The 13,893-nt window shown below is 38.6% G+C and overlaps 1 protein-coding gene across 1 annotated transcript in view; it reads right to left on the minus strand.

Moving 5' to 3' along the window:
• The window catches only part of FNDC3B (fibronectin type III domain containing 3B), a 351,384-nt gene that overhangs the window by 164,195 nt on the left and 173,296 nt on the right, over positions 1 to 13,893 (minus strand). Inside the window, exon 4 of the mRNA XM_020793802.3 lies at positions 5,560 to 5,636. Coding sequence (XP_020649461.3) covers positions 5,560 to 5,636 — 77 coding nt within the window. The remainder of the gene's footprint in view (positions 1 to 5,559; positions 5,637 to 13,893) is intronic.

A 13,893-nucleotide genomic window follows, 5' to 3' on the forward strand; every position in this document is an offset into this window, starting at 1 on the left:
CAAATGGGTAAACCATGGTTTTTGTGGCCACCATGGAGCTATAATTATGGCATCTGCTTGTCATTGATTGATCCGGATGACTGATTTCTGGATCAAAGGAATTAGGGGGAACATGTATAGTAGTTCTCCTTTCAAATTTATCATGAAGGCATTGCCCAGTGATTCGAGATCAATGTCTACTTGAGAGTAGTATCTTTGACACGTGGTGTTGCAAAGAGGTCTATGGATGGGGGTCCTCTCCAATATCAGATGTAGGTTTTGGAAGATTGGTATGTGATTCTGTAGATGTAGATGATATCGAGGAAGTGGATGGAGAATGTTGTCATCTAGATGCTGATGTTACTGGTAATGATTGTCGAGATGATTGAATTGATTTCGATCGTGGTTCGATGTCAGTATGAGAAGGAGGACCTGAACAGGAAACTTGTAAAGATGGTTGTTTTGATCGTTTCGATCTCTTGCTTGGTGTCGGTATTTCTGACGCTGAGGCAGGTCTTTTAAGTACAGGTCTCGATGAAATGTGAGTCTGTACTGTAGCTGGATGTTGTGGCCAATGACGTCAGGTTGTAAGAGATGGTGATCTCGACACAGAATGTCCCAGAGGTGAGGCATAACATACTCTCCTTGTTTGTTCATAATGCATAGCATCAGGGTACATCCCTGGATAATACGGGTAGTAATATTGGTGCCCGTGATGGTAGATAGGTATTGGGAAATATTGTTGATGTTCCGGGTAGAAATATTTGTGTTTGTGTCGAGGGGCCTATCGAGATGGAGAGATATGCCGCCTTTCCCCCTTGCGTTTATGTGGAGACTGTTGGGACGATTCCCGAAGCTTTCTCACTCAATGCCCACCATGATGATTGAGGGCTCGAAAGGGCCAAGGCCGGGGTGGAATGGATCTCAGCCTGTGAATGGCCTGCATTAGGCAAAAGGCTAGCCACTGATGGAGCAGCCTGTGCCGACGTTAGAGCATGTTCATCTCTATCGGACATTGAAATTTGAGCCTCTCTTGAAGATTCCTCCAAGATAGGTGATGGAGGAATAGGTTGCCGTAGTTCAATGTTTGTTGGTTTCAAATGCTTTTTTGATTTAGATGATTTGTCTTTGTCTTTCTTCTTTTTGTCTGAATGAATTTGGGTTTTGGAAGTGATCGTGGAGCTGGATTTTGAAGAGAATTTAGATTATCCTTTTTCTTTTACAGACATTGGAGTCGGGCTTGATATCAAGTGAGTTGTCGGGCTCGACATGGATTGGGCTGGCTCTGGACGTGGTGAGGTAAGTGTCTCCATGGGTGAGTGAAGAGATTTCTCCCACAAGTATGATATCAATCACTGTAATCTAAGTTTTATAGCAGGTTTTGTTAACTTCTTGCATTTAGGGCACAACTGGGTTTTATGTTCCTTCCCAAGGCAAAAAAGCCATTTGTCGTGCCCATCTGTAAGAGGAATTTTTCTTTCACAGACAACACACCATTTAAACAGTCCCTGAGGGGCCATAAAATGGGAAAGAAAGGAAACTGTTGATGTGGGGGGGTGGAGGGAAAGAAAAACATGGGAAGCTGGAAAAAATTGTATTGTGGGGAGAGAAATAGGTGCTAATCACAGGGGGGGGTATAAATAATAATAATTGCAATATATCTAAGAATTCAAATAATGTAAAATGGATATAATTAATGAGGAGATACTCTCTGTTCACTCTAGTGTGCTCCTATATGTCTTTCCAATGTGGCGGGGGGAAAGGAACTGAGGGGACGATTGGAGGGTGGAGCTTGCACTCCAATGGGGGGATGTCTAACTGTTTTTTAGGCTCTAGAAAGTTCCAAAACATTCTGCGCAGGCACAGAACAACCCACTTGTGTGCATTCACAGAGGCCACGAAGAAGAACAGAAGTATTTTCAATTGGGCAAAGATTTATGATACATGTCAATGTTCTATCCATCCTTGGAAATTTGTATTAATGTGGTTGTTATATTCAAGAGGTGTGAGTATACCATACCACTTAACACTCATCCTAGATTATTGAGTGTACAAAACACTATGATAATCTCACAAAGAATGTCACTACACTGTAAAGATGCAGTTAAGAAATAATCTTAAAAAAAGGTAAATTTTAGGCAGAACTTAAATTAGAAAAATCTGTGTTATTATTTAATTATAAAAGTTATGGAACTTAAAATTACATTTCAATCCAAGAGGCAGAGAGTATATCTCAAAATACATCATTAAAAAGTTTTTTTAAAAAAGCAATATAGCTTTTAAGTATATTACCGGACACAAATGAAAAATACTCTAAGTGGTCATTCTGCTAAGCGAGTTTAAATCTATAAAGGAAAATACATGATTTCTATGTGGCTGCCGCAACTGCTGTTACTACTACAGTGGTGCCTCGCATTACGACATTAATTCGTTCCAGCGAAATTGCTGTAGAACGAAAAGTCGTAATGCGAAAATAAAAAGCCCATAGAAACGCACTGAAACCCCCTTCAATGCATTCCAATAGGCTGGAACCTCACCGTCCAGCGAAGATCCTCCATATGGCGGCCATTGAAAACAGCAGGGAGCCATTTTATTTACCCGGTGGCCATTTTGAAACCGCCGATCAGCTGGAGGAAAATCATCATTTTGCGAAGAATCGGTTCCCGAAGCAGGGAACCGATCATTGCAAAGCGAAAAAAACCCATTCAGACCATCGTTTTGAGGCTTCGTCGTAATGCGGGGCAATCGTAAAGCGAGGCACCACTGTACATGACACCAGACATTCCTTGATATCTGTGTTGTTGATACCTGGTGTGGGGGGGGACATGGCGTGTTGCATCTATCTTTTGCTTCCCTATATTTATATTTCTCTCATTTGTTTACATTTCCCTTCAACTGTAAATAAATGAATTTTGCTGTTGTAGGAACGTGCCGATCTCTGTAACCGGTCAGAATATTTGTAACAGAAATTTCTATTTATTTATTTATTTATTTATTTATTTATTTATTTATTTATTTATTCATTTATTCATTTATTCATTTATTCATTTATTCATTTATTCATTTATTCATTCATTCATTCATTCATTCATTCATTCATTTGATTTATATCCCGCCCATTTAGACCACATCTACTATGGGCGGCTTACAGTAAAAATATCATAAAACAATTAAAATAACAATTAATATTAGTATAATTCAAGATGGGAAAAGTATAGACTGAAATTAAAATAGAAAAGTAAAAATCAAGTATTTGGCTACTACATAAAATACTTGTATACCACCTTTCATCCTGTTTGGATGATACACTCCATCTTCAAAATTAAGAATTAAAAGCAAAATTAAAAATTAGAACAACCTTAAATGTACACATGAAATTTGCCTAGGACCCAATATACTGAAATATAAGTGTTGAGCAAGTTAGTCTGAGGAGAATTGTTCTATCACCAAATTACTACTTCTCTGCTTCCTATGATGATACCACTACCCATGTTGTAAACTTGCTGGGGTGTTTTTAAAATGGGTGTTTGATGGCTTGTGAGGGGTGTGGATTCAGCTCAGGTCATGGGGATAACCAACACAGAAGTACTAAGTAACACTATTATCTATCTATCTATCTATCTATCTATCTATCTATCTATCTATCTATCTATCTATCTATCTATCTATCTATCTATCTATCTATCTATCTATCTATCTACCTACCTACCTACCTACCTACCTACCTACCTACCTACCTACCTACCTACCTACCTACCTACCTACCTACCTACCTACCTACCTACCTACCTACCTTCCTTCCTTCCTTCCTTCCTTCCTTCCTTCCTTCCTTCCTTCCTTCCTTCCTTCCACCACCCAGTTTAGTGGTGAAACACTATTCTGGGTGGTGAAAAAAAGAAGTACTAAGGAAAACTAGCAAAGACGATAAAATAGCATAACACATAAAAAGCAGAAAGATAGTGCACATTTATCACAAAAATGCAGATCATTACATCTGATCATTCAAGGTAAGCTAAATCTAAAAAGACACACATGAACAGGAAGACATTATTGGCCTAAATATTTCTTGGACTGGCCTGGATGCAATATAACATCACTGTTTAGATCTACCATATATAAAATCAGAATAGCTATGAAAAATCCAGCCTCCAGGAGGAAAGAAAGTAGAAGTCGTCCTAATACATTAATTGAAAACCAGTTTTCAAAGACAACATCTCTCCAGGTGAGCAACAATATGGGAGTACCGCTACATTCAGATCTTGCCCACAAACTTTCCAGAGCATCTCGTTTGCCCATGTGGGCCAAAGGTAATACATTATGCAAACTCTACTTGTGTAATAAATGTTCCATTCCAAATATAATGATCATATCAATATATATTTATTGTATTGCATTTCATAAGATCTGATGATGCTCATTGCAAGCAAAGATACTGGACAAAATTGCAAGATACTAGACAAAATTGCATTGGTAGAGCCAAATCTACTGAATTCATGGATTTACATAAGTTATGACTTACCATTTAAAAATTTATGCAAAGGGGCTAGCAAGAATTTGGTTAGAATTCTAACCATTAAAACATATAGACTGTTTTGAAAACTTCCCATACCATATTTTTAAAACTTGTAAAACGCTGATTCAATATGCAACGTATCAGTTTTAGTCAGAAGTGAACATCATTTTCATGTGTAACATCTATGAAATAATAACCCTTTTTAAAATATGGATGCTTGATAAATGTTTCAGCCAAATGATAGCCAGATGAGTAAGAACAATATGGGTTCTACCATTCGGGGTAACTTTCAAGCTACTATAAATGATCAAAGCAAGTCTGTGTAAAGGTGGGTAAGTACTGTGTTACATGCGATCAAGTTGAAAGCAAGTTATAGCAATCCTAATGGGGCTTTCAAGGTAAATGAGAAATTCAAGGAGTGGTTTTAGCAATTCCACCCCACCCTCCCCCTTAGCTACCAAATTATAATGCAATGTTCTTGGCTTACTGATAGCATTCTGTAGCAAAAGTGAATGCTTGAAGATGCTAATTACACAAAACAAGGAGAGAAGATGCTCCTCTAAATACAGGGAATGCTTGTTTCTCTCCCCAGCTGGACTATTTAAAGGCTCCATCACTGAGCTGGAAAATAGCAAGGTCTCTTAAAGTGAATATTTTGGGTGTTTCTGCTTCACAGCCAAAGATCCCTACAAAACAGTTATCTTGAAGATGTTTCTTAGATGCTGGACACTGAGAAGAAACAACATTAAAATCTTGGTCTTTGCTGTGGAGATACACCTATTTTCAGGTTGAAAAGGCAGCCAACCCTCATTCACATTAAAACAATTTAAGACATGAGTGGACAGCCTAATGCTTAATAAATGTAATGGTACTCTTGCTTCTGAAATTTTGACTGTGTTCACAAATACACACGCACACACAGAGAGTCAGTCAAGCCTACCTTTCACAGCCATGAGGACTAGAAGCTTTTGTTTTTTAAAAGGGGGAAAAGCAGGATGTTGAATTCTGCTATGAAAACCACACACCCCTGCAGGTATCCAAATACTACAGCTGAAGAATGAACATACCTGTGATATATAACCTGGAGGCACATGTATGGGAGGAATAGATCCATTGGGTGACATCATGGGAACCTCTGCAGGTCCTGTCAAGAAAAAGAGAGGAAAATTAAATAACCAAAGTCCACTTTAGTCCACTTTAAGTCTACTTTAAGCCTTTTGCTTTAAATGCAACTGTCTGCCCGAACTGGAATCAGTCAACTGAATTAATGGGACATACACAAGTGTTAGCATATTAAGGTGACTTTGATTCTAAAGGCTACTTTCACTGGGACTAGCAATTGGATGTAGTCTGATAGATTGTGCTGAAAGCCTGTAACAGCAATTGAATCAGGTCTAACATATAACATTGTGCTATTTCTTAGCAAGGAAAATGAAGACCCAATATATGTTTTTTAAAATCCACCCTTTTACACTGAATACATCTCATTTTGGAACCCTTATCACCACCCAATTATGCCAATGTATTTCCTGATCATAATTGTTTTTCAAAGGGCTTGAAAAATCATTTTTCAAAGGGCTTAAAAATCATTTTTCAAATGGCGCTTGAAAAATTTGCTTGTCCACTCGTCTGTGACGAGTGAAAAATGCTGCTTGACAAGCTGCAGCTCCCTGCCTCCTTACCCTTTGCCCATCTCTCTCTCTCTTTCTAATCCTGCAGTCCTCCCCTCCCTCCTCCCATTGCAAAAGGAAAACTACCCTCTTCTCACGAGAAGAGAGTTCAAGCGGCACATACAGATATAGCTCTGCAGGAGAATGTAGATTAGTCCCATGCTGGAGAATATGAAGATTCCCTGCTCCCAGTTTCAACCAAATGAGGAGGGAACCATGGCTCCTTAAGAGGTCGGGCGCTTTTGCTTTCAGTTTTATTTTTGCTGGAGACATTCGAAAGAAAGGCATTCAAAATATAAGCTTCATGACCCCATGGGCACGCAGGTAATAAAGCAAGCCAAGTCTCAGGGTATAAATCAGTGATTCCCAATCCCAATGAATTGCAAGGCTATAGTCCGGTCATGTTGACTGGTGAAATATTTGACTGGTGAGACATTCTAAAATTTTTCAAGCCCTGCTAATGTACAGTGGACCCTCTAAGGAATTAAGGAATTAATCCGTATTGGAATGGTGGCTGCAAGTCGAAAAGTCTGTAAGTCGAATCTCCATTGACCTACAATGCACTGAAAACCGATTAATCCCATAACCAGTGGTTTTTATTCTATTTTTATTCCATTTTGGTTTTTTTCTGGTCTGTTAAGTCGATTCTCTGGCTGCAAGTCGAATCTAAATTTTGCAGCCAGAGAAGTCTGTAACTCGAAAAGTCTGTAAGTCGAGCCGTCTGTAAGTCGAGGGTCCACTGTACCAGTTTTGAAGGACTAGAGCTTCGTAGAGAGCTCAAGTGTGTTTCCCCGAACTAGCCTAGAACTCTCAGGTTCTAAACATCTGGTTCTTATATGCCATCAAGACACATCTGACTTATTGCAATTGTAATAGAATCTTCAAGATATTTAAGGAGTTGTTTTACCATTCTCACCCTCATAGTGGGTTTCCATGGCCATGTGGGGATTTGCACTCAGGTTTCCTAAAACCCAGTTCACCACTCTGTCCATTGCTCCACCCTGGCTCTCCAGTTCTCAATACGTTAACCAACAAATCACAGGGTTTCACAGACTGAACCTTTGACAGTTCGAGAGGCATCAAAATGCTCTTAGACATGTAGCGCAGATACACTCACATAAACCTACAAGGTCAGTCAGGTTTATTATCCTACAGATAGATGAATCGATCTGGAGAAAAAGTACTTTGCCTAACGCAACCTAGTGTGTTCATGGCAGACACAAGATTCAAACTAGGGACTTCTTAATGTGTAACTTGGTAACCCAGCCATTATGCTGCCTCAGCCCTTGAGGTACATATTAGCGCTCTATGTGCAGGGAGTGACATTTGCAAAGGACTGCAGATGTAATTTCAGTCTGAGACAATAAAACACAACATCCACACATAAGAGCCTGCAAATTTCTCTTAGATGTAACAGTCAATCTAAAATAATTGTCCTTAGGGAACTCAGGTGGTTACTGTCCGGTTTCAGCGATACATTTTTCCTGTTGCACTTTCTGAAAAGAGCCAAGTGTAAATTTGCATTAATAGTTGCTGAGGAAAAAAAAACTACTTTAAAGTCAAGAAGCAAAGCAAATTGCCATTTGAAGAGACTGCATGCTTCCTGGCTCACCAGCGTAGATAAACGTTTCCTTTATGAGAGACGAGTCAAGTTTCCAATCACACTCAATTTTACATACATAAAGAACTATCTCAGGAACATATGAAGACCACGAAACTCATTACCTCAGCAGTTCAGATTAACCAAGGAATGTGGTTATATAAGCAACAGATTTAAAGTTTCCACTCAAAACTCCAACCTTGGATGTGAAAGTTCCTTTCTGAAGTATCAAATGTAAATATAGCGAAGCATGTGTCATAAGCGTTAGGGTCCTGAGCTATATAAATCTAGGTAAAATGGAAAATAGGAAGCTATACAGGGAACTCTTTAAGAACTCCATCAGCCTTACTTATATAGTGGGACTAACCAGAATGTTGTAAGTCATCCAAGATTCCAAGCCTAGAAGTCAGACTAAAGGCTGAGTTTTTTATGTGCACACAAGTTTCATCTTTATTTTTCATTTTTCTCTCACACATCTCCCAGTGCATTTAATATAGTGCTTCACTTTATCTACATCATTACTATTGCTATGGAAAATATAAATTAAACAGGAGTCACTAGATGTACCCATAAACATGCCTCCCCTTAATGAAAATAATTTTAAACAGTTAAAATGATTCAATTCAAAATAAATTGGCAAAATAGTTATTCAGGTAGAAAAATGTATAATTTCTCAAAACGTATAGTTTTATATTTCTAAAAGAGCACTCAATGGATTGATGGCAATCGCAAAGCAACACAAAGAAAAGCTGCTTTCTTTTCTTGGAAGTACAAAAAAAAACACCTTTGGGTCACAACAATCTGAAAGAAATTCATCTTCTATACAGTATTTGGCTTTGCAGAAGTTTGTCCACATAGCATTAAAGCCCAATTTAGTGTCAACGTAAGAACAGGTTTATTTAGTTCAATTGGTTTTGATGGGGTTTTCCATTTCTGCTTACATAGTTGTATCTGTTTGATACCATTAGAATTCTATGTACAAACAACAAATATCAACATTCCATAGGATGAAGCCATGGCAGTTAAAGTGATATAACTGTGTAGTGTGAATACATTCATTGTCATTAGGACAGTAGCATGGCACCCTATGAACTCTAGTTATCTAGCATGATAGTTGCCCATTTCAACTCTTGATATAGTTTGGCCTGGTTGGAGGTGTAGCACTTAACTCAAGAGTAGGGTCAGTCATACAGTGGGGTCTCTACTTAAGAACTTAATCCGTATTGGAAGGTGGTTCTCAAGTTGAAAAGTTCTTATGTTGAATCTGCATTTCCCATAGGAACGCATTGAAAACCATTTAATCTGTATCTTCTCTTTTCCGTCCATAGAAATTACAGTGGAACCTCTACTTAAGAACTTAATCCATTTTGGAATGGTGTTCTTAAGTTGTAACGTTCTTAAGTTGAAGCAAAATTTCCCATAGGAATGGACTGAAAACCAATTAATCCGTTCTGGCTGTTTTTTTGTTATGTAGAGGTGTGTTCGTACACTGAAGCATTAGTTCCCATAGGAACTAATGCAAAGCTGGTTAATATGTACTCTACCACTAGGGGGAGATTTTTTTTTTAACCTAAGATGACCTAAGGTTAAAAAAAGAGCAGGAAAGGTTTTTTTTTCCTGTTCTTATCTTGGATTTCTGTTCTCAAGTAGAAGCAAAATTTAGCAAATGGAGCTGTTCTTAAGTTGGATTGTTCTTAAGTAGAGACGTTCTTAAGTAGAGACCCCACTGTAAGTAGTAGAGCCAATGGTGAAGGATGGTCACTGCAGATTAATAACATCTGTAGAACCATGAATTCCATATCTCAGATGTAATGGATCTAACTTTTCAGAAGCAATCTCTAGTGAAATGGGTATTACTGGATACTAGATGTGTTACGTGCCTTACAAGTCTTACACAACCTATGGTATGGTTTTCAAAGTACAGTAAAAGATATTTAATTAAGTACTGTAGTTTTATCATGGCTTCCCCCAATGAGTTTACACAGTCAAGTGCGGAGTTGAACCCAGACCCCTGGACTCCAATTGGTTGTGTAATACTAGTGACTATTTTGTCTAGTTACACTCCATCTCATTCACATCCCCATTAGGATAGGCTGGTCATTGTAGGAACCACAGCTGTAAAAATTCCTCCCAAATTAACAAACACAAGGAATATTTTTACAATATATCTTCACAGTTGCTAATTGCTTTGACACTTTAATTGCACTAGTTTTGAATGTGTTCTAGAAACATCTGCTTGTTGGTCATATAAAGCAATAGACACTTTTCAGGATGCAGCTGAACTTGCACAGAGCAGGCTGTGCTGTCTGTAAATGTCTGAAACACATTTTTTTTTAAAGTGGGGGCTGCATTTTATCATCAAATTTGTACTGCAGAAGTAGACTCTTAACCTCAGGTACGACCCTCAGCCTGTTAAAATCATTTGGGTAAACCATTTTACAGAAAGCTGGACAGGTGAATGATTTACTGCTATATGTTTTCTTCGCTGCTTCAAGTTCAGGGCTCGGCAAATGACTTTAACATACATTTCATTTCTCATCTCTCATATCAAAACAAAGTGAAGTGGTAACCGTGTATAAGACCTACAAACCATCTCTTCCTGGGACAACTCATTGGAGCTATTAAAATACTGTTCTTGGCAACATAGACTGAAAAAATATGTATTAAAGTTATGGAAAGAAACAGTGCAATTCTATTGCTTAAAGAAACTAAATTGCTGGTTTTATTACTGTAGGTTTTTAAGTTTTTTTTTTTAAAAAAATTTAATTTTACCTCTGTCTTTCAATAGCCTTGCCAAACAGGTTTACAAATGAAGACTGGTCATTTAAAATAATATAATGTGCAATCAATTTCCTAACTGGACACAATTGCATATATAGAGAGATTTGTGTGAAACATATGTGGAACCCACCCTCTCACTTAGTCTCTATTTAACCTATTTATCTTTTTGCCATATTTATAACCTTATTCTTTTGCAATGAATTTAATTATGGCTGTCAGCAGAGGCAGCTGACCTCTTGGTGCAGAGGACACTGAGAGTCATAGTCCCATCGCCCATTAGTTTATATAGAGGGCACCTCCCAAAGAACTATGAATCCCTGGAAGCACCATGACAGGAGTTTTTCTTTCTTTAATTAACAACAGGAAGCAAAGAGCCGATGCAGGCTCAGAGGCAGGTCCTTTGCTAGGTGAGCAAAATAAAGGTGACTAATGGAAGTGTGTGTTTGTGGGCTGAAACCGTCACAATTCTGTCTGGGGAATGATCAGATAACTCTGAGAATTGGAGTCCAAAACACAGAAGGAGAAAAGTTAGCTTCCCATGTCAGGCAGTGAGAAGCATCAACCTCCACTTCTAAAGTAACATCTGGACAACTTACGAAGAAATGTATGAGAAAACAGAATTATAGAGCATTTCACATATTAAGAGTTATAAGAGAAACAAACAACAAATCAATTATTTCTTTGATTCTGAAAGTGCCCTTATTAGCATGGCGGAGCAATTACACAGTCTGGTTGAGTGAATGTCCAGATTAGATTGGATCAGTCCCTCAACATTCTGCCTGATAAATCACCCATTAACCACTCCATTTTAATTTCCAACTCCTCCTTTTTAAAATATTTCCTTCAAAAAATAATCAGTATTTTTTGGGGGCAGGGCATAGATTATTATCTTGTTTGCAGGAGTGTCTATACACAAATTAATTAAATCCTTTTCATTTACTTTCTGTCACATATGAAACCTGGACTGTTTCTTGATGTGTTTTTCACACTCTGAGGAATCTGACTGACTTTGCACATTAACACAGCGGTGCCTTGCTTGACGAGGATAATTCATTCCGTTGAAATCGCTGTTAAGCGAAATCCTCGTCAAACAAAACAAAAAAGCCCCTTGAAATGCACTGAATCCGGTCCAATGCGTTCCAATGGGCTAAATACCTCAGCGTCCAGTGAAGATCCTCCATAGGGGCGGCCATTTTCGGTGCCTGTAAAGCAAGGAATCCATCCTGAAAACACAGCGGGCAGCCATTTTAGAACCGCCGATCAGCTGTTTCTAAATCGTTGTTTAGAGAAAATCGGTTCCCGAAGCAGGGAACCGATCATCGTTAAGCGAATTTTTACTATTAAAACATCATTTTGTGATCGCAAAAGCAATTGCAAAAACTTCATCGTCAAGCAGTTTTGTCGTTTAACGAGGTAATTGTTAAGTGAGGCACCACTGTATTCTAGCATGTTGCTAGATTCTTTTCTTCATGTAGAATTCTACATAAATTCATTTTAAAGGCCTTTCTCATACCTGCTGTGTTATATTTAATTTTATATCATAGCATCTCAAACAGCATTTTGCTCTTTATAATTCCTTAGCAAAAAGAACAATAAATACAGCCTTTAGAGATAACATGCAGTCTCTCTTATGTGTCGTTCTAGCAACACAAGTAGTTTTATGACATTCCGAAAAGAGTCCAGATCTTCTCTGTTTAGTATGCACTCTCCAACAACTGGTTAACCTTCACCTATTATCTATGGCTTTGTTACAAAAGTGATGGTTCTGAAGGCAAGCTAATGGTCAGCATAAAACTTTCACATACATTGCTTAATACCATCAAAAGTAAATACAGTAGGTCCCCAGTATCTATGGGGATCAGTTCCAAGCCCCCTTGTTGGAATTTGAAAAATGTGAATTATAGCGAACAATATTTTAATAGCGAACACTAAACATTAGACATGGGGACGAATATAAAAACCATTGTGATATTTGTAAAATATCCCTGATTCCACAGATATTTGTTGTTTCGTATTCTTGGGGTCCAGAGACCCCAACGAATACGAAGCAACAAATATAACCCTTTTATATTCGTCCCTTCATCCACTATTTGTTTATGCCCCCACAGATCAGCTGTTCCTCAGGGCATAAGCAGAGAGAGATTTTCCCTTCGGGCAGCTTGCTTAGCAAGTGGAGGGGGAAAGCAGGGATCTAAGCCCTGCAGTATTGATTTGATCCCTGCGAGAAGCTTAGCAAGTGGAGGAGAAAAGCAGTGATCAAAGTGCTGCAGGATCACTTTGATCCCTGCTTTCCATCCTCTTGAGGGAAAGCAAAAAAAAAAAAAAGACCCTATGAATGATGAATGATTTGTTCTTCCTCAGGTCACTGGGGGAGCAATTTCTGGTTCATGGGTCATCCAGTTTGGCCCTTCGTCCCCATCTCTACTAAACATATCATGGTCTCTGTCTTCCTCTAGTGGCCAGTTCTAGTAACTTCATCTTCAGAAATATATAGTTCTAAGATTTTTCTTTTAATATTTTTAATATTTTCAGGCCATGGCTAAGTAAATCAGCAGATATTAATCCTGTGGATATGGAGGTACCACTGTAGAAGCAAAAGTTTCCAGTTTCTATTTTACTTTTGTAGTACAGCAGGACCCGTGTATCTGCGAGATCAATAATCACTGACTCACTTATCCACAGGCTGAAAATACATACTAAAAATATTAAATGAAAATATTATTACAAATACAGATGTAAGATATAATTATCAGTCTGCCCACTAAAAGCAACCATTGGCATTTTGCCTGGCCTCAAGGCATCTTCTCTCCAGAGCAGTATACATCTTGTAAAACACAGAGCTGGACTGGCTGGTGAGGAAGAGTGCATGCCAAAGATTTCCCACCTCCTGCCCCTTCCTGTCTCCTGGCTAGTCCTTTCCTCAAGCCTCCCAGGTAAACAAGGAAATGGATCACTAACTGATTTCAAATAAGAGAAACTTGCAGTGCTATTGAGATTGTATGAGTGTGTGTGTGTGAAGGAGAAAGAGAGAGAGACCCCAGCACCTTGATGAAGGAGGGAAAATTTCAACTTGGCTCTTCTTACTCACAAGGCCCCGTCAAGATAAAATCACAGGTATGGGGGGATGGGAGTCCTGGGTCCAACAGACTGTTAGCTATAATCTGCACTTTTCACTAACTGCAGGGGTGGGTGGATTTGGAACCGATCCCCTGTGGATACGGGGTCCCTACTGTAGTAGTTAAGATGGAGAATACATAATACATACCTTCTTGGCAGTGGCCCCCTAATTTGTGGAACTCTGAACCAAACTATCTCCCATCCCTGTAGGATTTCAAATGGGCCTGACAAAG

This window comes from Pogona vitticeps, chromosome 3 (assembly GCF_051106095.1).
Source record: "Pogona vitticeps strain Pit_001003342236 chromosome 3, PviZW2.1, whole genome shotgun sequence".
In the NCBI taxonomy this organism is placed as follows: Eukaryota; Metazoa; Chordata; class Lepidosauria; order Squamata; family Agamidae; genus Pogona; species Pogona vitticeps.